The 26,047-nt window shown below is 48.3% G+C and overlaps 3 protein-coding genes across 6 annotated transcripts in view; 2 read left to right on the top strand and 1 right to left on the bottom strand.

The window, feature by feature from the left end:
• Positions 1-4,280, top strand: part of LOC135911157 (uncharacterized) — a 135,317-nt gene extending 131,037 nt beyond the window's left edge. Inside the window, exons 13-14 of the mRNA XM_065443331.2 lie at positions 172-283; positions 834-4,280. Of these exons, the coding sequence (XP_065299403.1) occupies positions 172-283; positions 834-946 (225 nt within the window). The 3' untranslated portion in view covers positions 947-4,280. The remainder of the gene's footprint in view (positions 1-171; positions 284-833) is intronic.
• The window catches only part of LOC135911158 (m-AAA protease-interacting protein 1, mitochondrial-like), a 228,932-nt gene extending 203,852 nt beyond the window's left edge, over positions 1-25,080 (bottom strand). The window contains exon 1 of one of the 3 annotated variants that reach the window (XM_065443332.2): positions 24,804-25,080. In XM_065443332.2, coding sequence (XP_065299404.1) covers positions 24,804-24,971 — 168 coding nt within the window. In that variant the 5' untranslated portion in view covers positions 24,972-25,080. The remainder of the gene's footprint in view (positions 1-24,803) is intronic. The other 2 variants (XM_065443335.2, XM_065443336.2) reach the window with 2 other exon arrangements.
• Positions 18,955-26,047, top strand: part of LOC135911154 (excitatory amino acid transporter 3-like) — a 31,690-nt gene continuing 24,597 nt past the window's right edge. Inside the window, exons 1-3 of one of the 2 annotated variants that reach the window (XM_065443325.1) lie at positions 18,955-19,120; positions 21,803-22,031; positions 23,621-23,873. In XM_065443325.1, the coding sequence (XP_065299397.1) occupies positions 21,817-22,031; positions 23,621-23,873 (468 nt within the window). In that variant the 5' untranslated portion in view covers positions 18,955-19,120; positions 21,803-21,816. Of the gene's footprint in view, positions 19,121-21,802; positions 22,032-23,620; positions 23,913-26,047 lie in introns of both variants that reach the window. The other variant, XM_065443324.1, reaches the window with a different exon arrangement.

Genomic DNA, 26,047 nt, shown 5'->3' with positions numbered 1-26,047 from the left:
TGACCGGCGCTCATGCGTGACTTCTAGCACGGGCATGGTCATGCCAGTGCGCGGTGCAAGTAAGGCACTTCTGAGCTTATCTCTTGCCTAATGGCACCTTCACGACAGTCGTTTCAGCCGAGGCGACCCGACGCAGAGAAACACGTTCTAACGCCCGGGGGCTACTCGCAGGTGTTCTCTGAGGCGGACAAGGTGACCCAGCTGTCCGGCCTGCACGATACCTGCCGTCGCACGGTGTTGCCTGGCGTCACGGGGAACATCACTTTCAACATCAGCGCCGCAGGTGAGTGGCAACGCAAGTGCGTGCTTTTCTAGCGGCACTTGCTATGCAAACAAGGCACCAGAACTTGCTTTGATCCCGTGTGAACGCCTACGTTCCGGCATGGAGAAGGCTGCAATTCAACTACAATTTCTGTCGGCGAGAAACTGAATCATTGGAGTTCGACGAGTTTAGTGGACAAAATTGATGTCTCGTTTGCTCCGCAAGTCGCAGAAGTTGAGCGTCGCATAATAGGTATACAGGTTAGATAGTTCTTTCTCGTCCTCTTTTTTTCTATCATATAGTCGCCGGTAACTTAGTCGAATTGTGCAAGTAGTTGGCAAGAATTCCAGCAGGGCAGGATTAAAAAACGGAAACATCGATCTTGCTCTTCTATCTTCTGTCTTGCCTCTTGCTTAAATCTTCTATCTCGCCTCCCCAACTTCGCGTTTAATCCATGGGTGCATTCTAAACAACTCGGGTGGACCGCATTAAATCTTGCCTCAACAAGAAACGACGGCGGCGCTCATGCCTGCGTTGGGTGTGTTTCGCTAATGTTGCCGTTTGCACGCAGGTGACTGCGACTTCCAACCTAGCGGAGCGCCGTGCCCGTCGGCCGGCGCGGTGTCGTCCATCCCGCTGCTCGCGGCGTTGCTCTGCCTGTGGAGATGGATGCAGCCGCGGTGACGGTCTCGAGCGAGAGACCGATCCGCTGCCGCCGTGCCTGCACCCCGACCAGCCCCGCCCGCCGGAAGATTGCGCCCGGAGGACGACCACCACCTACCGACAAGACGACGTCCCAGAGAGCATGACGTCACAACCCCTCAGTGTTTGTGTGTGTCTGTGCGAGCGCTAGGTGACCACTGAACAGTCCACAGTGTTCCGCGGCTGGGCTGCGCTCCGCTCTTGGCGTGACGGAGCAAACGTGCTGCAAGAACGACGTTCGCGCGTGCCCTGGAGTGTTCTCGCGTTCCCAAGGATCGCCGGAAGACCCTGCGAGTCACCACCCCTGTTGCAGACACCGTGTCGCACCGAAGCTTCGCACCAAGCCTGTCGACCATCAGCTCTCCGCGACGCGCTGGCTCGCAGGGCCAGCTGGCGGCAGCGCCAACAGTCGTTGTAGGGTGACTCGTAGTTGTGCTGTGGTTGACTTGCGTTTGACTTGTGGGAGACCTTTGGGCTGACCTTTCGGTGATGTGCGTGTCACTGCGACGAGCTAAGGCCCCTGCTCCGACCAGCGTGACGAGGTGACATCTCGGCACGTCTTGAGGGGAGAGCAGATTAGCTGTATTTGTTTCGATCGCTGTTTCGCGGCAAGATGCAACCAGCACGCAAAAAAAAGGGGAGCTTTTTTTTGGCATAGTGATGACCATCAAACTTGCTCCCAAAACGTGGTTGCAGACACGCCAGCGTGCAGATAGAACCAAAGCGCAGCCCCAGATACAAGCGCGCAGGTAAGATAGCGCCCAAACTTAAAATTAGTGTTTCCTTTTCTTTATATGTGAAATCTGCACATTGCAACCAGCTTCCGCAGCTGCAATTGCGTCCAAAACGTGTGGTCTGTAAGGAAACTTTCGAGAAAAATGTTACCATACGCGATCGCTACGTTGTCGATATTTGTAATATACGAACAATCAAATAAGGGCCTCAAGAATGCAATACGATCGAATCGTTTCTTTTTATTGCTCCACGTACGTAAAAGATAAATAAGCGCACATATTTTTGAGAGACATTGCGGACGCAATCCTTATTTCATACGAGATACGCTGTGGCGTTATATCCGCTTAGAATAGGCTCTAACCGCTAATTTTCTGTTATTACGGCAGATACCAAAAGTCCATTGTATCAGCTCGTAAAACAAACGTTGGCGCCAAGTAGTTTCATTCACGACGCATTCTGGCCAGAATTAAGTTTTGAAAAACTTGGCTAAAGTGCCGCGCGAGTTTTTATATCGATTTTGCTTTTAAAACGTCGCGTAGTTATCCAAGCTGCATAATCAATATAACTTTTTTTTTGTTCTGACGCGAAGGAGCGCTCCGCCGACACCGCAGAGTGCAAGCAGGCGAAATAAACACCGTAAGAGGAACCCACATTTCATGAGCTCGAGCTTAAGTCGCCAATACAAGGCGATCGATGGACAGTTTCTTCGAACCTGACGAAGCGAACGGAAAGAAGTGGTGATCACGATAATTAGCGGTACGGCGGCAGAGCATCGATTCTCCTGTCGGCAGCTACATACCGTATGCAGCGTGTTAATGACGGCACGGGGAAATTCCTCAGTTTTTAACCGATCTGAATTACGACTTTCAGAATGCACAGTCTGGTAACGCTACCTGTAGACAGAGAGCGAAAAAAAAATAACATTCACCAGTAGACGATGTCCTAAGAGATGCGCACTGTCCGTATCCATCGCCGTTAAGGCTGTAACACTGAGCACGGTGCAACCAAATAGACACGTTCTGTCGAGATTTAAAATTTAATAAAATAGCTAAGACATCAGGGAAAATAAGAAAAAACAGCTCGGTGGCACAACCCACCACCCCGCATCAAAGGGGACGCTCACAGCATCCCTCTATCCATCCGCAGCTACGCATAAGTTTTGATGTTGCGGATGTTGGAAAAGACTTGCGAACGGAAATTTGCGTCTCCGTCAGTTCTTGCGCTGCTATACGGCGGCTCAGTCGCCGTTCTTCTAGCTTTCGTGACGACCACGAAGCAGGCGAGATCGATGCTCTTCGCGGAGCTTTTTAAGCCTTTATGTTCTGGTCGCCTTGCTCGGGCTTTGTATTCCTTTGCTTTGCTGAGCCATCTGCGGGTTCGGCTATAAGCCAGAACTCCGTTATAGGGAACCGACGTTCTTACGGGGCGTCATCTGTTACCCCTTCTGCGTAACGATAACTATGTGCGAAACAATGAGGTTATGTGAGACCACACAACAGTGGGCGCAGTACCATATGGAACCGTCTAGAGCCGAGGCAATTACCGACAAACCTCTGGCGCACGAATATTGTCCGCGCAGAACCTGGCGAGTACATTTGGATTATTTAGCATAGTACCTCATCACATGGTTTTCCAGATCTTCAGCGGGCCCGGGGTTTCCCGCATGCCGCTAATCCGGAGGCCATGCTCAGAACGGGCTGCCTCACGCCGCTGGCAACCAGATAGCGCAATGTTTTTTGCACTAAATTATGGTAGCAGTGATCTCTCGCAGTTGTGCATAGTTTGCTATCGCTGCCCTGAGCGAAGCGTCGCCCCAAAGACCCAGTAACTGTTGGCGCGACCGTCGCCGTCCTCGGCCAAGCGCTGCCCGCCATGTGATCTGATTGCTCTATGCACGAATCCCCTCCGAGACGTCGCCGACGCTTTGATCGAGAAACTGCTTTCAATGTGTTTCTACGACCGGCGTCCTTTGAACATTCCAACCTATTGTCCACTGTGCGAACAATACGCAAATTAGAGCCGCAGTGCTACATTCATCGCTGATTGGAATTCCGGTCTCAGGCTTTTCCGCTGACTGAGTTTTGTAGTTCGCGAACTTTGCATCTTATAAAGTCGTAATTGTCCCTGAGCAGCCCAAGAACATTTCTTCAAAACAAGCTGATTGCGTTGAAGAACATTGAGATACGAATGTCATCAGTGAAGGCATTGTACTATTAATTGCGACAGGAAAGCGGGCTAGCCAACTTTAAAGGAAGCAGAAAAATGTATATGGCGGGCTCATTATAGTCAACGGTCTGCTGCTTTATTTTGTGTCCTCCACAGAAAGGAATGTCGTCGCGATGCGAGAAATAAGAATAATAAACTGCCGTTGTGAATTACGAGGGCACTTGCAAAAGAAGAATCGCAAGGGTAAAATGCGAAGGCCAATTTATTGCCACTGTTCTATTCTAGTCCGCATACCGCACGAAGCTTTCTAGTCCAAGGACACGTGGGGCTATTTAGATGCTGCGAGCTGTCAATATTTAGTCATTTTGAAATGTTTTGTTTTATATTGTGTAATAAAGAGATATAGTTGGTTATAGAGGTTCTTTCTATGAATTCGTTTACTAGATATGATTATCCGCGGGCCTTAGGTGCAATCAGAACACTGTTTGCCACGTTGTATTAGGTGGTGAAATTTGCTACGGTGGCGCCATCAACTTTTCTTTGATACTGGTAGCAGCAAGATAAGGCGCCAAGCGAGATACTCTGACAATTTTATCGTCTAAACACCTTTCGGTTGAACTATGCTGACGTCATGCTGCTACGCTAGGGTCAAAGCGACATCAGAAATTAGAAACTGCCAGACATTGGAGTAGACGATGTGTGCCACAGTTTCACTTTCAGATGATTGCAGAAGAAGGCAGCAGCTGTTACCTTAAATGTGCCAGGCATGCACCTCTACTTTCTTTTTTTCGCTTGGGTTTCCATGCAGCACAAAGTCATAATGGAGCTAAATGTTAGCATGGAGGCCTGTTTTGAAGGCATACTGCGACAGTGACTTATAAGATGATCCGGCTCTCAACGAATGGTTCGTTAAAGCTATGTCGTCACTCACTCCGACGACTCTTCATTTTGAATGAGTCAAGAGCACTGACTTCGCACTGTCTTTACTTGTCAAGAGCGCTCAAGTCAACCACAACATGAGCTGACGTAACCCGTGAAAGACACTCCAGTGAAGGAAATATGTTCAGTTGACGACAGTTTAATGTGATGCTGTTGTAATGGAAAACGGTATTAGCCACAGCGTCATGTCAGTGTCGACACAACGACGCTCACATAGGCGTGTGCTCTGTTTAGATGTGCATTTACTTGGCCCTCGAGTGACGTCACAATGAACACGAGGCCACTGGGAAACTAAATGCATTCGAAATTGAGGTCAGACACAATGATTATATAGGGCCAACAGTTGCCCATTAAACAAATGACAAGAACACGGCAGTAGGAAATGTGTCACGTGAGCTTTAAACATGCGATTGTCGACTGTACTAGAATTGAGATTAGCAATTCACAAATGTCTGGCACTAACATTCGCGAGGAAAAGTTAAGACACCACGGCAGCAGCGAAAATTTGAACTTTTCTGCTGGTGCGACTGTGTAGTCTGGAAACGGGACATGCAGTATATTTCTCCAGCACGCACGTGCATATTGCGTCAATATTTCAGGCTGCATGCCTAAGCTACGAAATGAAGCTTTCTTTCGCGACACCCGCGGTACCCAAATAATTGCTGCCGACGATAGATCGAACGGAACGATATCATGTGGGCGTGTTATCGCGAGGTCTTTACAAATATTACGCTGTCAGGTACCCGTATTAGAGAACGTGTGCCTGCAAGGTAAAAAACATTTTGAAGTGTGTGTTGAGCGGTTTGATCGCGTTCGCGCTTCTAACATTCTCGAGGTTTGCAGTAGACACCAACAGCAAATACCTAAGTGATGTGTGTATATTTTGACAACTTCGGTATTTGTAGAGGTCACTGTTTACATAGGTTATAGCAGGGGCATCGTTCAACGAAATACACAATATTTAGGCCGAATTCGCAAAAGCTTTCGTTGACGAGAACTGTCTGTCGCTGGTACTCAGGGATCAAACGACAGAGACACTGAGTATGTAAACAAACGTCGTCGCTCTAGCATTTGAGTACCTCTTACTACGTACACTCATGTCAAATGTGTTCTCCAAAATTGTGTTTGTCTCTTCAATGTGTCCGTCTTATGGACGCTTTGAGCCAGACCCTGATGTTTACCAACTAGCGCAAAAGTTCGCCTGTTTGCACTGGTTGGCCGCCTTACTAATATTTGGTATCGCGATAGGCATGAGTCTGGTCTTGCAAATTTAGTGTAAGAGTTTAGTGTGCTTCGAAAACACGGACCGTCTTCACAAGCGACTATTTTGCTTTTCCGAATAACACAAAGGCCTATAGGTACCCAATTACGTTACTGAACATGAAAATCATAGCGACCGCGAACAAGCGTACGCAGAACCACGCATTCACGCCTTGACAAACCCTGCCAGAGCTGACCTAGTGAAGCGGCCTTTGTAGCAGCGTGCTCACCGCGTCACGGAGGAGCAGCAATGTTCGCAGCTTTTCTATCTCATTAGCCTCAGCTGTTACAAGCATGCTGGGCTATACGGTGGGTTGTCAGGTTAGACCGGCTGCGTGATCACAGGAGATAAAGATAGAGAAAAAAAAAATGTAACGATCCGCACGCCAATGTGGATTCCTGTTCCCTAATCTGCTTGATGGTTGACTTTATTTTCATGGAATCTAGAACAGTGTTCATAATCCTTTACCAGACGAGAACATACCAACCGTGGCTTTTCCCCTACACGCCATGCGGTTAGAAAATTGTTGTTGTGCCCTTGTCAAATGAATAGCTTAGCTGACAGCGCGGTCGCCTGGAAAACGGAAACCAAGCAAGAATATTTCTCTACGGCTAAAGCGTGGCAAGGTCCCGCCAGACATTACCGTCTAGGATCGGCAACTGGACCATTGCGCGATACATAGCCCTACGCCAAAATTTGCCGAAATTGGAGCTCGTGTGTATGTGACAGTATAGATAGTGTAGGGAATATATAGCCGGGAAAGCCCTACTACATTGAATTGACTTTGCTTTCCATCGCTACAAAGACCGAGTACGCGTTTATGGAAATGCCCGTTTTGTGATCATGTAAAACAGCGCGGGACGTTGGCTCGATAGGCGGGCAATGTAGCTACGCTCGCGAGAAAGAGACGAACAGCGTCTGCTGACCGAATTACTGGAGTGCCGAAGCTTTGTGTAAAACAACAAACTATTCTGCATGTTGTTCACGCTCATCGTGATGAGACAGCACGAGCTCAGCTTCTCGTTGTTGTGAATTAAGCAGTGACGACATGCGGCAGTATTCTCCGTAACTTGGAGTGCTCGTACATGTTCAACCCCTCACAAAAGTAAAGGGTATACGCATTGTGGCTTCCTAAGCCCGAAAAGCCAAAGCCTAGCGAACGCTCAGAACGAAGCTTCGAGTGTTCGTATGCACCACGTCGTTAACACCAGTGCTTCCCGAAACTGCGCATCGCGACCACTAGGGGGCACAACAGAGAACCGGGAAGGGAGGGGGGAAGAAACACTATAATACGTCAGCTGCCGGTGTTTATGACAGCGAAGGCTGGATCTGTCGACGCACGCTAAAGTCCATAATAAACTGTTGCCTGTATATGCGGTAAGCGACCCCAGGAGCGCACTCGGCATCACGACCTCACAACCCAGGAATAACTAAATATAACGGAAGCTTGCGCGAGTTGATGCTGGTTCATGAATATGGGCAGCGCGAACGACGCGCACAAGGCAGTGTGCTATAAATAGCACGCTTCTGTGCAATTTAATTCCTTACTCGCGACACACTGCGCCCACGTTAAGAGCGCAAACACAACTGAGCTAGTTCCTAGCTGAGTAGATTATTCCTGATTTATGACTGCCATGCAGTGCCTGAGGGCGAGTCTCTGGCCCTACTGTTCATGCGATAAAATCAAAAAGGTCACAGCATCGCATAAAGAAAACCGAACTTGCATAGGCGAGGAATGTCACTACGCATACTTCATATATCTACGGCGGGTCGCAGTTTCACAGCCACAGTTTGGGAAGCACTGGTTGACAAGATCGTGCGAAATCACGTTATGCCTCCACATTCCTGCCTGAGAGGACTTAGATGGAGAGGGAGAAGCAATGCCACCAATAAAGCGTGCCCTCATTACTTTTGTTCGTGGGTGTGCAGTCCAGAACAGAGCTGGAAAAGCCTGCCCTTGACGCAACTGCTCCTCGCCGCAGCCCAGCGGTCCTTTGACCGGTTGCTGCCATTGTACATAATGTACAGCGTTTGTTCTGTCGCGGACGACGTCCGTCCATTCACCATGCACCGTGTACAGAGCCGCGTAGGGAAGGCACAACGCTCGATAGTTTTCCACGCTGAACTGCGTAGCACACCGTCTGCGGGTGTGACGCCACTCGCGGAAAAGACGGTATCCAATACTCCGCGAATATTGCGGTACGAATGTTCCGTCGCTGGAGAAAACAAGTCCTGTGCGTGTGCGCTCGAGGTCTAAATGTCGTGCAAGTAGGGACGCAGAGATGCAGTAAATAGGCCAACATTCTTGGAAGTGACGCCTTAGAATTGCTGGCGTTCCACTTGTCGCTTTTTTCTGCAAGCCGTAGTAGAATTCATGCAACATGTCCGTGTCGTTTCTACTGGTACGAGCCCTTCCCAACAATTATATAATGACGCTTTCATCATCGATACGCATTCTTGTCATCTACTCTGTCGAGCTCAGAAGTTACGGCAGCATTTCCTATTCCATAATTTCGGTCTCGTCAGTGCATCTAGGACTGGTGCGAATTACTCTAACTTCGTATTAAACGACACGTTAAAAACTCGCCTTTCGGATGTGTCGTTGTTCATGTAAGGTTGCTCATATGCGATGTTCTCTTCGCGGATTCGAAGGCGGGTGCTCCATCAACGACCTCGCAAAGAGCAGCATACCTTCCTGGTTGGCTAGTCAGCATGCGCATAGAGCCACCTTATGGGGCAAAGGGGCCTACGAAGTTTGGCCATCTGAGACTTCGTCGTTACCGCTGATACAGCCCGGAGTCTCCAACTAGTTGTTTTGTACATCAGTCGTCATCTCGCGTGAGCAAGCTACCGGTCGAAGTACACAGCGTTCCGCTTTGGAGTGAGCATTTATGTTTTCTGAATAGAATTTTGGGGTTTTAAGCACCAAAATCACGATTTGATTAAGAGGCACGCAGTAGTGGGGGACTCCGGATTAATTTTGACAACCAGGGGAACATTAGAGTGCTCCCAATGCACGGGACACGGGCGTTTTTGCATTTCGCCCCCATCGCAATGCAGCCGCCGCGGCCAGAATTTGATCCAGCGACCTCATGCTTAGTAGCGCAGCAGCATAGCCGCTAAGGCAGGTTACTTACGTTTTCTCTCATATCGGCATCTCCTAGAACCAACGACAGTTCCAGAAGATTAACGCAGCACCTTACACATGTAACGTGCTGCACGGTAGTGTATGCCCCAATTTTGCGAAACGGTTTTAGATTTCTTGTCGACTACGAGATTTAACGCTTTCTTGGACACAATCAGCAACTCAGGCGCACCCCATTTTTAATCCAGTAGCCGGCGAAGCGCAGTATCCAGAATTATCTGTGCACGGATTAGGATAAAGACTAGCAATAACGAGCTGTTTTTCTCGTCCACAGAAATTTCCGCAGAAATTTCCGGTCATTCTCCGGACCTCCGAGCATCGTCTAATAAAGGCAAATGTCGCATTACCAATGCCATAATTAACTTAATTCGACTGTAGTCGCTGCTGCCGAAAAACAGAAGTGCAATCTCGGTCAAAAGAATACATTACACTGTACCAGCGATTTCTATTATTGAATGGTCGTATTAGCTGGTTATTCTTCGCGCTACGAACGTGCAAAATTAACACACTTCTACAGCGTGTCTAGGCTGTAAAAACGCAGTCAATGTTACAGGACAGTCCACTGAAGCTCTAGTCACGTGCGCTGTCACCCCCACGTCAACTGTGGGCAAGCATTCTGCGCCCCCTGCTGCATCACTGTGTCGTGTGGATAACATGCTGCTGCTCGTCATACCGGGCGCAGCAGTGTGTCCTGTTAACATGAAAGAGAACTGTGGCGTTGCGATACTTAGGCTGTCATGGGAATGATCATTAAAAGTATGTACATGAATTTGTCTTATCTTCGTGCTTGTGGCTTCATTCGTACTTGTGCCTCTGCTCACTATGCTTAGTCTGCTCTTATTGGCCTAAATTACGAAGCTGCCCTATTGTTTCGAACGCAGAAGGCAGTAACACTCTGCGCACAATGTTAATCAGTGCAAATTACTGACGCTATAGAGCAGTATCTTGCAGAAAATAGCCGATTTGCGAAGTCACAAAGCCGTTTCAAGCCGAAAGAACGAAATTTAGGCAATACTGCCCATCATTCCCATGATGGATCAACCACCATGCTTGCAGTTCCCATAGACGTTAGCGCCCTCTAATAATATATCTAGTACCTCTACGCCGGACGCCTAAAGTCCCGCGGCGCAACATTCGTAGTGTGATATGCGCGGTATATTTGGTGCCTTACTGTTTCTTCCAGTAGTGATGACTGTGTTTTGTGTGGACGCGCTTGCATGCACGCCCATGTAATGCGTGTCCGCCGCCTTCGGGCTCGTTTCGAGGGTCCCCGCACAGGCGCTTGTTGAATTCATGTCCCGCACTGTGAAGTCCCTTACCCCCTGCCTGGAGAGAGCCGACGATTAAAGGTCAGCACGCAAGGCGTTCAGTTTTTGTGTGTGTCTTGTTGACTTCGGTGGAGGCGCCTCTCCGGTGCTTGTCACCAGCCAGTGGCCACTACCATTACGCCTATTTTAGAGTCACGCGTTTTATGTATTATTTTCAGGCCCCGCAAGTTGTTACAATAAAACTAGCCCACTCCAACTGTCACCACAGGAACACACAAATACGCGCAAGAAAGAAAGAAAAGCGACTAGACAGGTGCTCCGACCGTGACCAGAGCCTATACATACCTCCACGTACCTCCACGCCTCCACGCCAGTACCTCCACGCCTTCTGGAGGTACTGCCCTCTCTGGCATGGACTTCAGAGGAACTCCTGAGACTTCATAGGCACCTTTGCTTTTTTGACGCTGACTGAAGTGACGTCTCAGGTCCACCCAGACGACGGTTGCAGTAGGATAATCTTAAGAGAAAACAAAATTCTGCATGATACGCATCTAAAGGCGCACTGAACCGGTCATTTACTGAGGTCGTGCGACTGACCGCGACTGGCTACGAAGCAGTGACTCACGACGACCGATGTTCTCATCGGCAAGGGCGACCTGCCTGTTACCACACGGAAATGTCTCGCAAATGGCGACATTCATTTCTGCTCGCACCGGAATCGCTATGCAAAATAAGCGTCCGTGTAAACAGACGTCGTGTTCTTGCGCCATTGATTGCTTCAATAGGTGTGCGACTGCAGTCCTGCGCGACTCGAGTAGCGAGCGACTGACCCAAAACGTGAGCGTGAGCGCCTACCAAGCAAGCAGTAAACCACTCAAGGTAAGGGAAGCACGCGGAACAATTTCAGCTGTAATCGGAGGGCACTTATTTCATGTATTCATACTTGCGACTAATGGACAACTAAGCGGACAAAAAGACGATACGCTTTGTTGAATTGACATCCGAACCCGCTACTCCCGCGCGTATCGTGCGGTATAGTCTGACCGAAAAATTCACCGACGACTACGATACTCCCTGATGCCAAATTTCACCGCAGCTCTATCCGTGTTTTCATCTCGCGATACATTGGCTGGCGCGGACAATCAGTCTCGTGCGCCCCGTTCCAAACGAAGCTAAGTGTGGCGCGAGTGCTTCGCTAATCGGGAGATCGCAAGAGGCAGCGCGTGGGTGACGCGTGGGTGCGATTCACAGCAGCCGCCGCAGACAAACCTTCACTCATGCAGCGCTTTGTTTCCATAGAGAGGACGCGCAATGCTCTGGCGCCACATCGAAGCCATCGTCGCCGCACAGCCCGTCTTGCGCGGTACTACGCTTTTCTTCTCATGCTTTCGTTCCACCAACGTCGAGAGCTGCCCTTCGTCGCGGAGAAGTCGTGCCATCAGTGCCGGCGGCGACAACACCCTAGGGAGCGTCACATCGAGCCTTACTCGCAGCCGCTCGCCATCATCCCTTGCAGGAGCTGTGACCCCCGTCACGCACGCTGGTACCGCGGAATGACCTGAGCAGCTGATGTCGCGGACGAGCGTAGCCCTCCCCACCTGACAGCCCACTTCCCCCTCTGAAGCGCAGATGAGATCGCACGCGGCTACGGATGCCCACGCCGCCAGAAACTCTGCGCATGTACAGGCCATCCCCCTTCTGCTCCTCCTCCGCATTTCGTCTCATGGTTCCGCTGCACCCTCCTCCTGCGCTATGGCCTATCTTCCATCTCGCGCTACGCTCCGCGTTCGCTTTCATCAAGGAGTTATAGCTCAGCGGGTTCACGGGCGAGCGGAGACGCCACTGCGCATGTGCGGTACGCTGTGGCGGCCAATGTTTTGACGGAGCGGGCCGCTTAAATCTTTTCTCCGCTCGCCCGCTCACCTGTGCCCTCGCTGAGTGTAACTCTATTCTTCGCAGCGCTCGTTCGCTCGGTTACGCCGACGCCGTCGGACAACGCCGACTCTCGTCGCAGGAACGGGCGCCTAAGAGCCGCGCTCTAAAGGGGTTGTTTCTAAGATAGTTTAGTTGAGCTTGATTCAAAAAGCAAAACGCGGCAAGCCGGTGAGCTGCCCTGCCACTTCAACTTCAAAAGGAAAATCTTGCGTGGAGCCAAGCGGCTGAACAGTATGAAACCGCGAAATTGGTTCCGGCCTGAACCTACCAAATAAAATATTAAATAAATAATATACGTCTTACACGAGTCCTTAGCAACTCTGTTAGTGGCCGCCTCAAAGCGAGCCCCTGGAGATAGCTTGAAAATTACAACACATCAGTAAATGAGTTGTACAGAGAAGTTCGAGATTAGCGCGCTACAAGTTTGGGAAAGCCGTTCAATTTCCACCTGAAACGTACACCTTGAAACGCGAGCTCAGCTTTTCAATCGAACAGATAACCGTTCACACGCGAACTCCGATCTCGCGCTTTCGTCTTAAACAAAGTCCTCCATTTCGCGCAGCCTCTCTCCTTACCCGTCCGGCGGGGAACTCCGATATCTTATACGGAGAAATAACAGTGCCGAGGCGTGCCTCTATTCAGGCAGCACGCGGATACCCGTAATTACTTCGCAGCCGTAGCGAAGGTATAAAAGAAAGGAAAAATGCGCACGCGTCTCCCCCTGCCAGCCACAATCGCACCGAGGCTGTTTTTGTCATCCCCGAAGCGCGCGATGTTCTTCGCCTCGGCCGCCACGCGTGCGTGTCCAAAGGAGCGGGCGACAGCCAGCCCCGGGGGCCCCAGGTCCGGAAATTTGGCCTCCCTTATCGGCCCCGCGGGCTTGTCATTCGCACGGTGGCTGGGCGCACCGCCGCCGCCGCTCGCGCCCTTGCCGCGAAGGGCCGGCGGCAGCAGCCCGTGTGCGTGCGTCCCTCCTCCATTACCGCGCGGAAATGAAACTGCCAGTTACGGGGACACGAATGCCGCCGGTTCGCGTTCTAACGGCCCAAAGACAAGTGTCCTCGCTCGAGATGGTGGTGTGGCCGGCGCCAATGTTTCGAAAACGACGAGCGAGCACAGAGCTTCATACGAGGATTAGTGCAGCACATATTTACGTACATATTTGCCCGTTTGCATTTTTTTTTTGCATTTTCTGTAGTTTTTGGAATTCCTGCAAATTGATTTTCTCCTGTACTTTTTGCATGGAATTGATGCCACGGTATGCCATGCTATGTTGCACGGACCCTGTCAAGACATTTCAGGCTTTTTGTCCGTGCTCCAAACATCTGGCAGATGTTGAATAAAGCTGAAATGAATTGAAAAGGTGCGACGCCAGTGGTATGACGAGAGATCCGCCGAGGTGGCGGTTCAACCGGCAGGGGAACGGTTCGATCTATAACTTTCGGAACTTGTAAGTCCGGATTTCTGTACTAACAATAAATTACTCGGGCTCCCCCGGCGAACAGTTGTTCCAAAGAATTATCATGAGCCCGAGGGCCCTCCTATCCCATGTGCATCTCGTCGGTAAGGCCCGTAAGGCACACACGGGTGTAGTAGAATTCTTTGCTGGGCTAGTTGATGAGCAGGCATTTTCGCGGTACTTCCGCTATGTGCGCATTAAAGTTGTTTCTAACAACTTGTCGCCCATTCTTAGCGCATTTTTACAAGCCACACGACCTGAAGATGCTCGAACGTAGTGGACTTGCATACACACACCTCTAGTCTTCATCACTATCACTTCATCGTCATCACTTGTTTGCTTCCCTGTCACTTTTCTCCAATGCAGAGTAGCAGGCTAGAGCATACTATAGCTTTCTACGTAGATCTGTGCATTTATGTAAATGAATTCCTTCTTATCGCACATTCCTTTAAATCCACCGGACATCAGTAAGTTTTATTTCATTTTTCCTGTAAAGCACTTACCCCTTTCATTAGGTGACTGTAGGAGGATAGGAAACAAGAACAAGGCGGTTGAACACTCACGAAAATATATTTGCTGCCGTTCTCACTACCGAGGATGAAACGGATACAAAAAAAAAAAAAAAACGGTGAATGCCCAGAGTTTCCCGACAGAGCGGTTTACTCAACCGTGTCGTTTAATGATAGGTATTACCACATTTGCCGTTTTGTCCTAAGGAGGCGGAATTAAAAAAAAAAAGTGAGGTAAAATGACAAACACTTGATTGAAACTGGCCCTTCGTACGACGTCACAACCAGCATATAAACAAAACGCTGAAATGATAGCATGGTGAATGTGCTGAAATTATTTATGAATCTCGCCGTTTGCGCAGTTATGCCCTTCGCATCGCAGCATCCCCCCCCCCCCTCCCATCTCCCCTTTATCAGTGGGACCCCATAAAGTTAATTTCAGAAGCTTAGGTGCGTCCAAGTGCCGCCATTATGAGCATTTAACACTGGTATTTTTTTAACTATAAGTGCCAACTCACAACATCACAGCTGTTTGTCGAGAATTGGCGGGACTGTATAAACAGGGTAGGCATTTTATAAGCTCGCTTCCTTCCCCGTGCGCAAAAGCACGATGTTCGTAATGCTGAGAGATATATATCACGACATATACAGCAAAGATCAGACCAGAATGATCTACTATTATAAAAGATAGCTCGAGGATTATTTTAAGAGGAAAACTGTGAAATCCTGACTTCGAACAGCACCTCTTTAATTTAGCGCGTACAAAAATTTCTCAATAATTACTTGCACTTTCTCGTGCGCAGTGTCAGCTGAAACCTGCCATAATGACCAGCGACACACGCTACAATTGTAGAAATAATTGTCTCTTATATGGGAGAGAGTAACAGAAGAGGACGAAGAGACTTCCGGACGATGAATATACCATGCGTGTATTACTTGCTGCTTCCGGTCTTGCATAGTGCATCCCTTCGTGCGCTCTAGCGATTCGCACTGCGCATGCACCCGGCGGGAGCGGCGCGAGTAAGCATGGAAGATGGCGGCCGGCAGCGGTCACAGATATAACGACGACTGTTAACATTACCGCACTCACTAGGGCGAGGGGACCCGTCATAATAGTCTATACACTACTATGACACGCTCCCTCAGCGCGTAGTTGCTAAAATAAGGGGGCCGCTTTCCATTCAACCGGATGTTGTGTGCACAGAGTTTCTCTAGTCAGTGGTTGGCCCGTCCCCTTATTGGGGCGCACAGTAGCAACCGCAACAACGCTGCATCATTCATTAGTCAGCGGCCGCCAAAGCGGCCATCTGCCCTCCCCTACCCCCCCCTTCCCCCACGGCCTCACCTTGGGCTACGCAACGGGTCACTTCGTTCCCCTTGGAAGGAGCTCTCCGTGTCAAGCTGGTGGTTAATCATACGAGAAAGTAACAAACACTGCAGACTTGATAACGGAGCAACGTCTAAAAAAAAAAATAAATCTTGCCGAAGCTACCCGCCGTGGTTGCTCAGTGGCTATGGTGTTAGGCTGCTGAGCACGAGGTCGCGGGATCGAATCCCGGCCACGGCGGCCGCATTTCGGTGGGGGGGAAATGCGAAAAAACCCGTGCACTTAGATTTAGGTGCACGTTAAAGATCCCCAGGTGGTAGAAATTTCCGGAGTCATCCACTACGGCGTGCCTCATAATCAGAAAGTGGTTTTGGAACGTAAAACCCCATAATTTTTTTTTTTTTGCCGAAGGTGCTACTCGAACGCACCACCCCACAATTACGAGCCCAACTCATTTACGCGGCGCCATGGAACCTTTCTTTATTTTTTAACATGGTGTTCATTACAATGAATGAAATGACGTATGTACAGGAACTATTTACAGTATTATGAGCACCAGGTGGTCATAAACGATCACAGGTATACGAGCAGTACATAAAAAAAAAGAAACGACACACAAAGCAATTAACATCACAACCGAAACTTGAAAGAAGAAGTTAAACACCTAATAAGAAATTTATACCAATCCGGCTTACGTTTGTCTTGATCGTAAATGTCCTTTAAGCCATGGAGCTATTTTCTTTTATTACATGGAAATACGAGTAATGTTATTGGAAAGTTATTTAAATTACACTCAGACACACACACGCGCGCGAAAAACAAGCGCACACATGCTACGCAGTCTAGTGAAATTACAAAAATCGAGCAAACAAGGACTAGCGCCCAGATGCAAAATCCACTCGTGAACGGGATTAAGTTTCAACGACGACAATACTCACTAGAGCAGCCTCTTCTCGAAAGACATACCATATCGAGCGAGGCGGCTCTGCATGTTTGTCGATCATGCGGCTTCTCCGTAATGAATAGATCATAATAACATAAACAAATCGCGAGTTCTATTATTGACAGTCTTTCTGAAACGAAGGAACCAGATACCATAAGATGTGAGTGGCAGTTCTGTTTTGACAGTTATTTGTAAGATGTCCCAAAAACAAAATGCGTCACGATAAAGAATATAACAGTGTTCTAGTGTCTCAAATTGGTAACAAAATCTACAATATGCATTCCAGGATACATACACTCCTTCATTTTAGCTGGCAAAGTGGAAGCATGCAGATTAAAGAAAAATATTTTTGCTGCTGGCGTTATACACATTTTACGGACACGACAAATAAAATTATGACCAAGAGACAAATACCGCTTTGAATACCTCGGTTCAGGGGAAAGGTTGTGTACAAGTTCTATATTTAACGACGTTCGATGAACGCTAAACATATATTTCAGAGTGAATTTGGCTTTTAAAAATGAAATAGTGTCAACAAGTTCTTCTAGGAAACCCCATAACGGTAATTCTTGAGCAACGTTTGACGAAACAAAAAGCAACCAGACGGAGAGGTGCACTATTGCACAGGTTCTGCAACGGCGGCTTTTGCCCCGTCACTACAACGTTATTGTTATAGTGAAGGGCCTCGTCACTATAGTCAGTTCCTAACACTACATTAAAACGGCCATTGTTTCTGGAAGAACAAATGTGTTGGCTTAGAGTATGCATGAGTTATCCACACAATCTTACCAAACATCATTCGAAATCAAGAAAAAGCAAAACAATTTGTTCACATTTATTTCTGACCTTGGATAATGGATTCATACCGAAGACAGGGGGGATCAAGAAAATGACTATTGAGCAAAAATAGTTAGTATGGTAATGCTTTATTTAGTAATTGGATTCTGAACTGAAAACCCTTCATAGTGCCAACAACTGTACTATTGGCTTTGCGTTATAGCTTACAGTGCTTGTCCGATATCATGTTGCTTTGCGCTATGCACCGTTGCAGCGTAACCGAACACCAACTAGCCTAATGTGCCAGCCTTCTAAGTGAAACCAGAATTCTGAGGTATCAAATTCAGCGGGCCAGAAGCGATGCTGTGGCGACGTGATTTTAACCGACGTGTTCTAAAAGTGGTCACGGCGCTTCAATGATGCTCCATGGTAATTCTTGAGAAGCATAGCGTCTTATTCAGTCGAGCGGCGGCGCTGTCCTCAATTCAATGGAATGGAGGAAGAGCTTCGAATCGAAAATCGTTTGAATATACGGGCATATCTATGATGCAGGTTTCAGTTTCGGTTCGGGTATGCACCGACCCTTAAGGTGAAGCGTTGAACACGTCACTCGTCCTTATTCTATAAATACATGTGCACGAAAGCAATCAAGAAGAGTTCTACAAGTGTTCTTCGCCTCTCTGGTTTGTCTGCTCCTGTGTCGTCAACGCCGCCTCCGGGAACGATTCCCATATTTTTCGTCGGCGTCCCTGCCACCCACGCCGACGACGAATCAGCATATACGTTGGGATTTGTTGGGTTAGATATGAAGAAATTAGTGAGAATGAAAGGATGTAAAGATCGTCCAAGGCCATCAGATATAACAAAATCAAACACATTGATCCCTTCGCTTGGCAGTCCCTTTTGTGTGGGCCCAGTGACGCAGCTGTGTACAATGTTCAGAGGGTTAGAGATTGAAGTGACACTAGATTTATTGCCTAGTCAATGAACAATGCTTCACACCAGGTAGAGACCACAGCATAAGACGTATATGTCTTAATTATGATCGTGACGTCAACAACAAATATGCGCATCGTGTCGTTCAGGGAGGAAAGAAAAAACACGATGCGCAGCTGCGCCAGGATAGTATTTTTATTTTATTTCGGACCTCTTAGGCGCCATCTCCTGAGTTCAGCGTCGGTGTTCCTCAACCCAGCCGGGCAAATGCGCTCGTTCCACTGCTCGCGCCTTCGTTGTCTTCTTCTGCAGCTGGCACCGATGTCGCTCATCAAGCCAGTGTTCCCGTTTGCCCCTCCCTCTGCGAAGGCGCTCACGGCACTGGCCCACTGCCAGTCGGTGCGGTGATTTCGGTCACTAACTATTTCACTCAATAGATCGCGATATGAAAACGCGTATACAGCTGCGCTCAACTTTCGCATTAGAAGGTATCGCAATCGTCAGACATTTTTCGTCCATTTTCTCCGAACCCCCCCAATTTTTGGCCGCTCCCCCACAGTGGACATGTACCACTTGTGAAGAGGAACGACGACTAAAACGCGCGCGGGCCGCGTGGCCTTCAGCAGGCGCACCACCCAAAGCGCTGCGCGACCGTCGGATTCTTCCGTAGCTCTGCCACCAGGCCAGAAGCAGCAAAGCTCGACATCCCGACAAGGGCTACGTCCACCACCAGAGCAACACAGTTCTTCCACACAGGTAGGGAGCCCAGTCGGCACAAGTTTATAGGAAGCAGCGTTTACACCAAACGACGGCAGGAAGCTTTATTGACCCTTCATATGTTCTGAATTTTGGACGTGGGATAGCAAGGCGACAGTAATTAAATAAGGGAAAGTGAGATATCCACCCAATCGTATCAACTGCTACAAAAAAATTGCTACAAAAATGCTACAAATATTTTCGCTGTAACAACAACGATTTCACAAAATTGTGCAACTTAGTCAAATCAAGGGAAGCGTTATATGATTTCCGAAAACAGAGCCAATGGGTGTTACCTTTCACAAGAACAAATTATGGTTTCAGGCGATTGCAGTACCAGGTGCCGAAAATATTAAATATGATACAGGCTTCCCATACCGAACTAAATGCTATTACGAGAAAGGCACTGAAATTTAATTTAATTAATAATGGTCAAATTCTATAAATAACATTTGCCATGATTATTATTTTTTTCTTTTTTATTCATTTTATTTTTTAGCATGTTTCAAACCTCGCTTTTCCATCGTTCCGCATTTTTTTTTTTTGTTCCGCTGAACATTGCCGTTGCATTGAGTTGAATTTTTGGTATTTTAAAGCGTTTTTGTTCAGGTGTTTCTTGTCATTTGTGCATGATCTTTTTTTTTTCCTCCACCTTTTTCTGTATACAGATGTATGCCTACATGTACAGATGCAAATATGTATAGATGCTGGGCTGGTGTAGATGCGCATGTGAATATATATATACAGATGTTATAATTGTTCTGCTGTGAATATCAATATCTGTATAATGTGAAATTGTTTTTGCACATATGTAACTGATTTTCTTTGTGAATGTTCTGCAACTGTTTGTCAAAGACAGGGCACAGGAACCTCGTCAAGCTGCGATTGTGCAGCTTTTTGTTCCTGCCCTTGCATTTTCTTTTTCTGTGCAAAGGAAAATGCGAAATAAAGTTCGAAAGAAAAAAAAAGGAAACACATCGAAAGAAAAGCTTCGCAGTTCAAGAAAAATTCGTCCTGGTCCGGGACTCGAACCCGGGACCACCACCTTCCGGAGCAGCCGCTCTACATCTGAGCTAACCAGGCCGCTAGCAGATGGCAGCGCAAGTCAAATTTGTCAATAACTCGAAGCAAAGGCAAGACTTCGACGTAAGAGTTCTGCGTAAACCCGCAAGGCAGAGAGAAGTAATTAAACAAGGGCAAATGAGACATCCACTCTCATGCTTGGAAAAGCACATTTATGTAGCCCGTGTTGAACAACAGAAAGCTCTGTCGGGAGTTTTTAATGTTGCTCGACGACTTTTTAACTGAAACATTTAATATAATTATAATACTTGATAAATTAACTAATTATAATTATGTAATTAGGCGAATGCAAAAATAATCAGAGTATCTCCAAGCAACGGCAAGCAACATTACCTTGGTTCTGTCCAGCTACGTCGCATTTGCAGATTTATTTAAGGTTTCGCTCAAATTACGTGGGGCAGTCGGTACAGCCGAGTGCTCACCTGTGTGGCGTTGCCGTGCTTGTGTGCCCACGTAACAGTTACCAGGTACCTCTCAGAATAAAACCAACTGTCCTTTCTATTATGCCTGGGACTAGTGCCCACAGACGGACAACGCTTTAGAAGCGTTAGCGTTTCGGGAAAACTTGGATACCCCTTCAGTTTTCGCCCACCTCATCTGAGAATGCGACCACAGACATGCAGAAGAATAAGTACAAATGCGCCTTGTGCTTTTGTTGCGTGCAGTAACCTACCGGCCACCATAGCAGGCCGCGAGGCGGTCATCAACATAGGGGCCTTTGCATACAGTTAGGTCTATAGGTTTCCAAGAACGCCAGGCTTTCTCCTCCCTTGCAGCAGTATGAAGCGCGCCATGTACGCTTGGTTTGGCAACTGAAGTATACAAACTTGAAAGATCATAAGTTCGGATATGTTCTTATTCCATTCCAGCCTTTAGCGCACAAAAGACGCAGGGACAGTGCAGACAGGCGTAGAAGAGCACTTCCTGTACATCTGTCTGCACTATCCTTGTGTATTTCGTGCGCTAAAGGTTAAAATATACAACCTTGTTTATCGCGCGTGCGTGTCCCGATATAGACTGGCCAAGGTGTCGTTTTCCTGCAACTTCTTCGCCAGTTCTTGTGCGCTCTCTTCAATGCAGCGACACCAAGCCGCAGGGAATGCACAAGCGCCTGAAACAGTACTAACACTAACCGCTCAAAGTTAGCACTCTTAAGTTAACGCTTACGAGATTATAGCGAATTCCCGTCGGCGCACCTAATAATCCCACACATTAGAAATTGCCGCAATTATCACACCTTGATATACCCAACATGCCTCAAAATTTCACACCGCTAACTCAGTAGCGGTTCTCTCAACTTTTGACGACGTTCGGAGGACACGTTTTGAAGGAGATATTCTCAACCACATCTATACTGCGCAGCTTCTCTGTAAGCCCACGCATACGAATAATAAGAAATCATTACTGCTTGCAACACGTAGGCTAAAATATGATAAATACGTGATCTAGAAATGATTATATCGTTGCCAGTAAGACACGATGAACACCAAATAGTCTATATGCGTCTATGCAATAGCCGTTGGGAAGTGTACTAGCGAAGAGGAATTGTCCGGAATTGCCAGTGGTAACACCTATTAAAGTGAGTAAAACGGGTTTCAGCTGATCAACACAAGATGACGTCGAAGAACTTGGACGAGAGCGCTGGTTTGTCCCACGGTACCTCACTTCCGGTGGCTCCCGAGCCTAGCACTGAGAAGCAGCTGCCTGCAGAAAGCGGGCCGCTACCACCCTCAGAGAGCAAAGAACCAGCTACGCAGCCCGAACTGGCCACGTCACCCGGAACAGACAAGGAGCCAGCATCGAAAAGCTCACCAGCAACGATGTCGAGGTGCGTGTACCCGCGAGGAAACAAAGCTGCAGAATTTATTACATCATCTGTGCAATCTCACACAGCATTACAACCATTAAGCATCGCTTGTCGTGATGAAGGACAAACAACTGCGTCGACATTATTTTTTTGCTCTGTTGCCCCAAAGGCGTGCACACATAAGGGGTGGTCCATTACTTCCATGCCTCTAGAACAGTCACATTGCCGAGCGTTTAACGGCAGCAGCTTGTTCCATCTGCTTCTTTCTCCACTTGAAACAACAAGATAACGAAGTGAACCGAAGAATAGTCCGCTCCATAGATTCCAGGCCCATCGCTCTTCAGTAGCTTGTGTAGAGGCACGGTACAGACGTAAGCTATGTCCACGACTTTATCTTTTCATCACATGAGCGAGCAATCCGCAACCCTTTCGTGCCTCTTATGGAAATCCTTAACCAATCAGCCATGTGCTAGAATGCACACGCCGTGAGTATGCGCTGCCAGGCGCGGCACCTATGCGGACGCGCTTGGCAACTTTGCAGCTATGCGGAGTTCGCGTGCGCGTACACAAGCGGGCCTCGGCGTCACAGCGCGTTAGTTTATAACGACGCCGACTGAAAATGCACTGTGGCGCGGAACTTTCTGAACAGATTGTGCCGCACTGATTTCACCTGCTACGTCTGACTTATTATTATTATTATTGTTATTAATTCTAAGTTAGACTTATGCGAAGCTCTGCAGTTTCCGTAACGTTATTCAGCGCCACAGAACGTCTGAAATTCAGGTGTCTGGAAGCGCCCGATACCCTCCTGTGTAGGTCTTGGTCAAATGAAGTAACGTTTCTACAGACATACTTCGAGCATTCCTTGAAGTGCATATACTAGAGCCTAGTAAAAAAAAAGCGGTAGAGACAAGTTTCGATCTGCATATAATATGTGGTTCTCGTCGCAATATGAGCTGCAAAGGTGCCGAAACTGTTCACGGGAGTGAATCACAAATGTGTTCTCCAAGCAACATAGCATAAATGTTGTCTCACACTAGAATAATGGCTGCATAGATTTCGGTGACAACCACGAATCAGAACAAAAAGACTATATATATAAGAAACGGTGCAAAAACATTCGCGCCATTATAGCAAACGGTAATTCTCATTTTCTGCACACTGTGCCAGTAATGCTCTACGAGGCTGTTCACACTGAATCCCCGCTGTCGCGGTCTTAATCGACCTAATCCAACAAGACCCTCCATGGTCAGTTGTTCAGTGATAAGTAGTCTTTAGCGCTCACGTATAGCCAGTTTCTGGCTCCTTTGTTAACGCAGGCTATTCGCAAAGAGAACGGTTACGACCTTTGACGCCTTCATTTAACTATATGGCCGGCGATCGAGCGTCTCAGCGTCGACAGACCACACCCGCTTTACGATGACGCATGATCGCCAGTTGAGCTACTGTTGTGCTCACGTTTTTTTTTAAAAATCACCGCCAATGCTTCTACCGCCCACTAACTGCCCTTTACTAACGGAGAGAACGTTCACATTTCGCTCGTCGCGAAGTGTCCTTTTCGAAGTGTCTTTCGCACGGAACAGTGAGGCTCTCTGCTTTCCTCCCAAAAGCGGGTGCCCATCAGAATCGGCCCACTCGCGACGCCGGCGGCTGAGCTCCAAGGTGGTGCTCGTGGCACCGCGCAGCGACTCCGCGCTCATCCCGGCGACGGCCCGGGGCGAGCGACACCGCGCGCGCCGCCGGTCGTCCACCGAGCGGCTGCACGAGGCGTCGCACCAGGCGCTGGCCACGAGCGGCGCCGAGCGCTACCTCAACCTGTGGCTCTTCATCGGCGTCTCGTCCGGCGTCGTGGCGGGCCTGACGGTGCGGCAAACGCTCGCCGAGCCGCTCTCCAAGAGACAGGCGAGCTCCCGCCGCAGCACCGGGCGCGCGCACACGCGCGATTCCCATCTCACTATAGCAGCATATGCATGTATACGGTGCGAGAGCTGACTGGCCGATCGGTAATCGCTGTAACGCGGCGGCCAAATGGGCGAGTACCAAACTGGTAAGCCAAACAAGAAAAGCAGGCGAACAAGAATGACGATATCCGCAGCAGAATTCAAATGAAAGGCGGAAAGTGAACGCCGGTAACCCCTGGCAAAAAGCCAGCTTTGTTCGTACAGCACAGATGTCTAATTTGAAGCGTGTCACAGACTTAAGCCGCAAGAACTGATTTTCGTCGTCATACTCTGACAGATGGGTGTCAGCTGCGAACTCACTGTCAGAATGTCAATAAATGGCAAAATCACGGTCTAATTATGAGGCACGCCGTAACAGGGGACTCTGGATTAATTTTGACGATCTGGGCATGTTTCAATCTGAGTGCTCCAGCGTTCCTCTCTCTCTCTCTCTCTCTTTGCATTCTGGCTCATGGGAGTGCAGCCGCCGCGGCCGGGATCGAACCCGCGACCTCGATACAGGCCGCAAGTTCAATAACCACTAAGCCTACCGCGGCGGGTTGCAGAAACGCCATGCTTGTGCTATCTTGCAGAGAGAACATTGCCTGGACTACACGCAAGGAACTAGTGCATTGATTCTTGCGATTTTCCTATCCCTGAAGTAAGGAGTTACGGAGCGAATCACAACGGGAAAGTGCGGAGCACCAGCCCAAAGTTCACACGTGCGCCGGCAGCTAGCCATGCTGTGTAGTCAGCGCCGTTACCATGTTTATAAAATCGACGTCGTTTGCGAGTGATGTAACGAGACAGATAATCACGAATGTTCTAAACGATACAAAGAAAGCTGACTTACCTTCCGGTAACGAAGACGGCGACGGTCAACGTAGCATAAACTCAAGCCAGCCCTGTCTGGTAAGCACGGGACACAATGCCGCCAAACAGACTTTGAGACGGGCACACGACGGGCAGACAACGGACTTCGCCGCAGGATTGCAGCACCAGTTAAATACAGCCAACGCATCACCGGGCCCGCTTAGACTGTTTCGAAAGCAAGCATTACAAAAGCTGACGAATTACCGCATTAAATCGGGCATTTCTTCTTAAGTCACGCGGCAGTTGGTATCACGCGCTCTCACTCGACCGCGGGGCGCCTTTCTTCGCTACAGGCGTGCTGCCACTCAGTGGCTTGTCTGCGATCTAATAATCAGCAGAGACATCTGCGGTCGCACAGTCGCGCGCTTATCGTGAGTGTGCACTATGGCCCTTTCTTTCGCGCTGCTCTGTCATGCCTCGGAGGTTTATTCAATCGGTGACGGCCAGACTCGGAGGAAGCTTGAGCTCGGGGCCAGGTCAGTTTCCATACTCAAAAAGGTATAAAACGCAGAAATTTTTTTTTAGACAACCGGTGGACCGATTTGAATTAAAATTGTTGAATTAGAGAGATAGATCAATTCTAGCAACTGCAGGAAGAAGACTGATGATTTAGGAGCTTATTTTCTTTTTACAAAGATTGCCAAAAATCAGTAAGGTACCAAACATATACGCACGGAGTTAACAAATTCGTAACTCTTCCCTAAAAACGGATATCGCTGTTCTTCAAACTGAATCTGTTAGAACAACTCAGCTGACAAATGTGTTATACACGAATTTAATCTCTACGTGAAACTGTTGGCGTTTAGGAGTGTTTCGAAAAAGCACTATCACAAATGAGCGGTATCATTCGGAGTGGTGTGTAATATATAAACTTTGTCACCTTTACATTTATCATTAGGTCAGTTCACAAATTGTAACATGGTTCTTTATTGCTGAGTTGTAGCTGTGAACTTTTTGGGTGCGTAAGAACTTTACCCAGGCCTCCTTCTGTTCTTTTTTTGCTTCCGCACACTCCTCTGCCGACCACGGGTTTAGTTTCTTCCGATGTTGTCCAGTACATTGAGGCATGGCTCTTTCGGCTGCCGTGATAATGGAATTAGTAAACGTTTCAATAATCTCATCGACACCTAGGTTGGTTGAAAAATCGTCCTCAAGTTCGGAAATTTCTTTGAAAAGCGGCCAGTCTGCCACGAATTTCCAGCGATGCGACCTGCGGGTGATGAT

The sequence above is a fragment of the Dermacentor albipictus genome, chromosome 9 (genome assembly GCF_038994185.2).
Source record: "Dermacentor albipictus isolate Rhodes 1998 colony chromosome 9, USDA_Dalb.pri_finalv2, whole genome shotgun sequence".
NCBI lineage: Eukaryota > Metazoa > Arthropoda > Arachnida > Ixodida > Ixodidae > Dermacentor > Dermacentor albipictus.
This window is presented reverse-complemented; position numbering and strand designations above follow the sequence as displayed.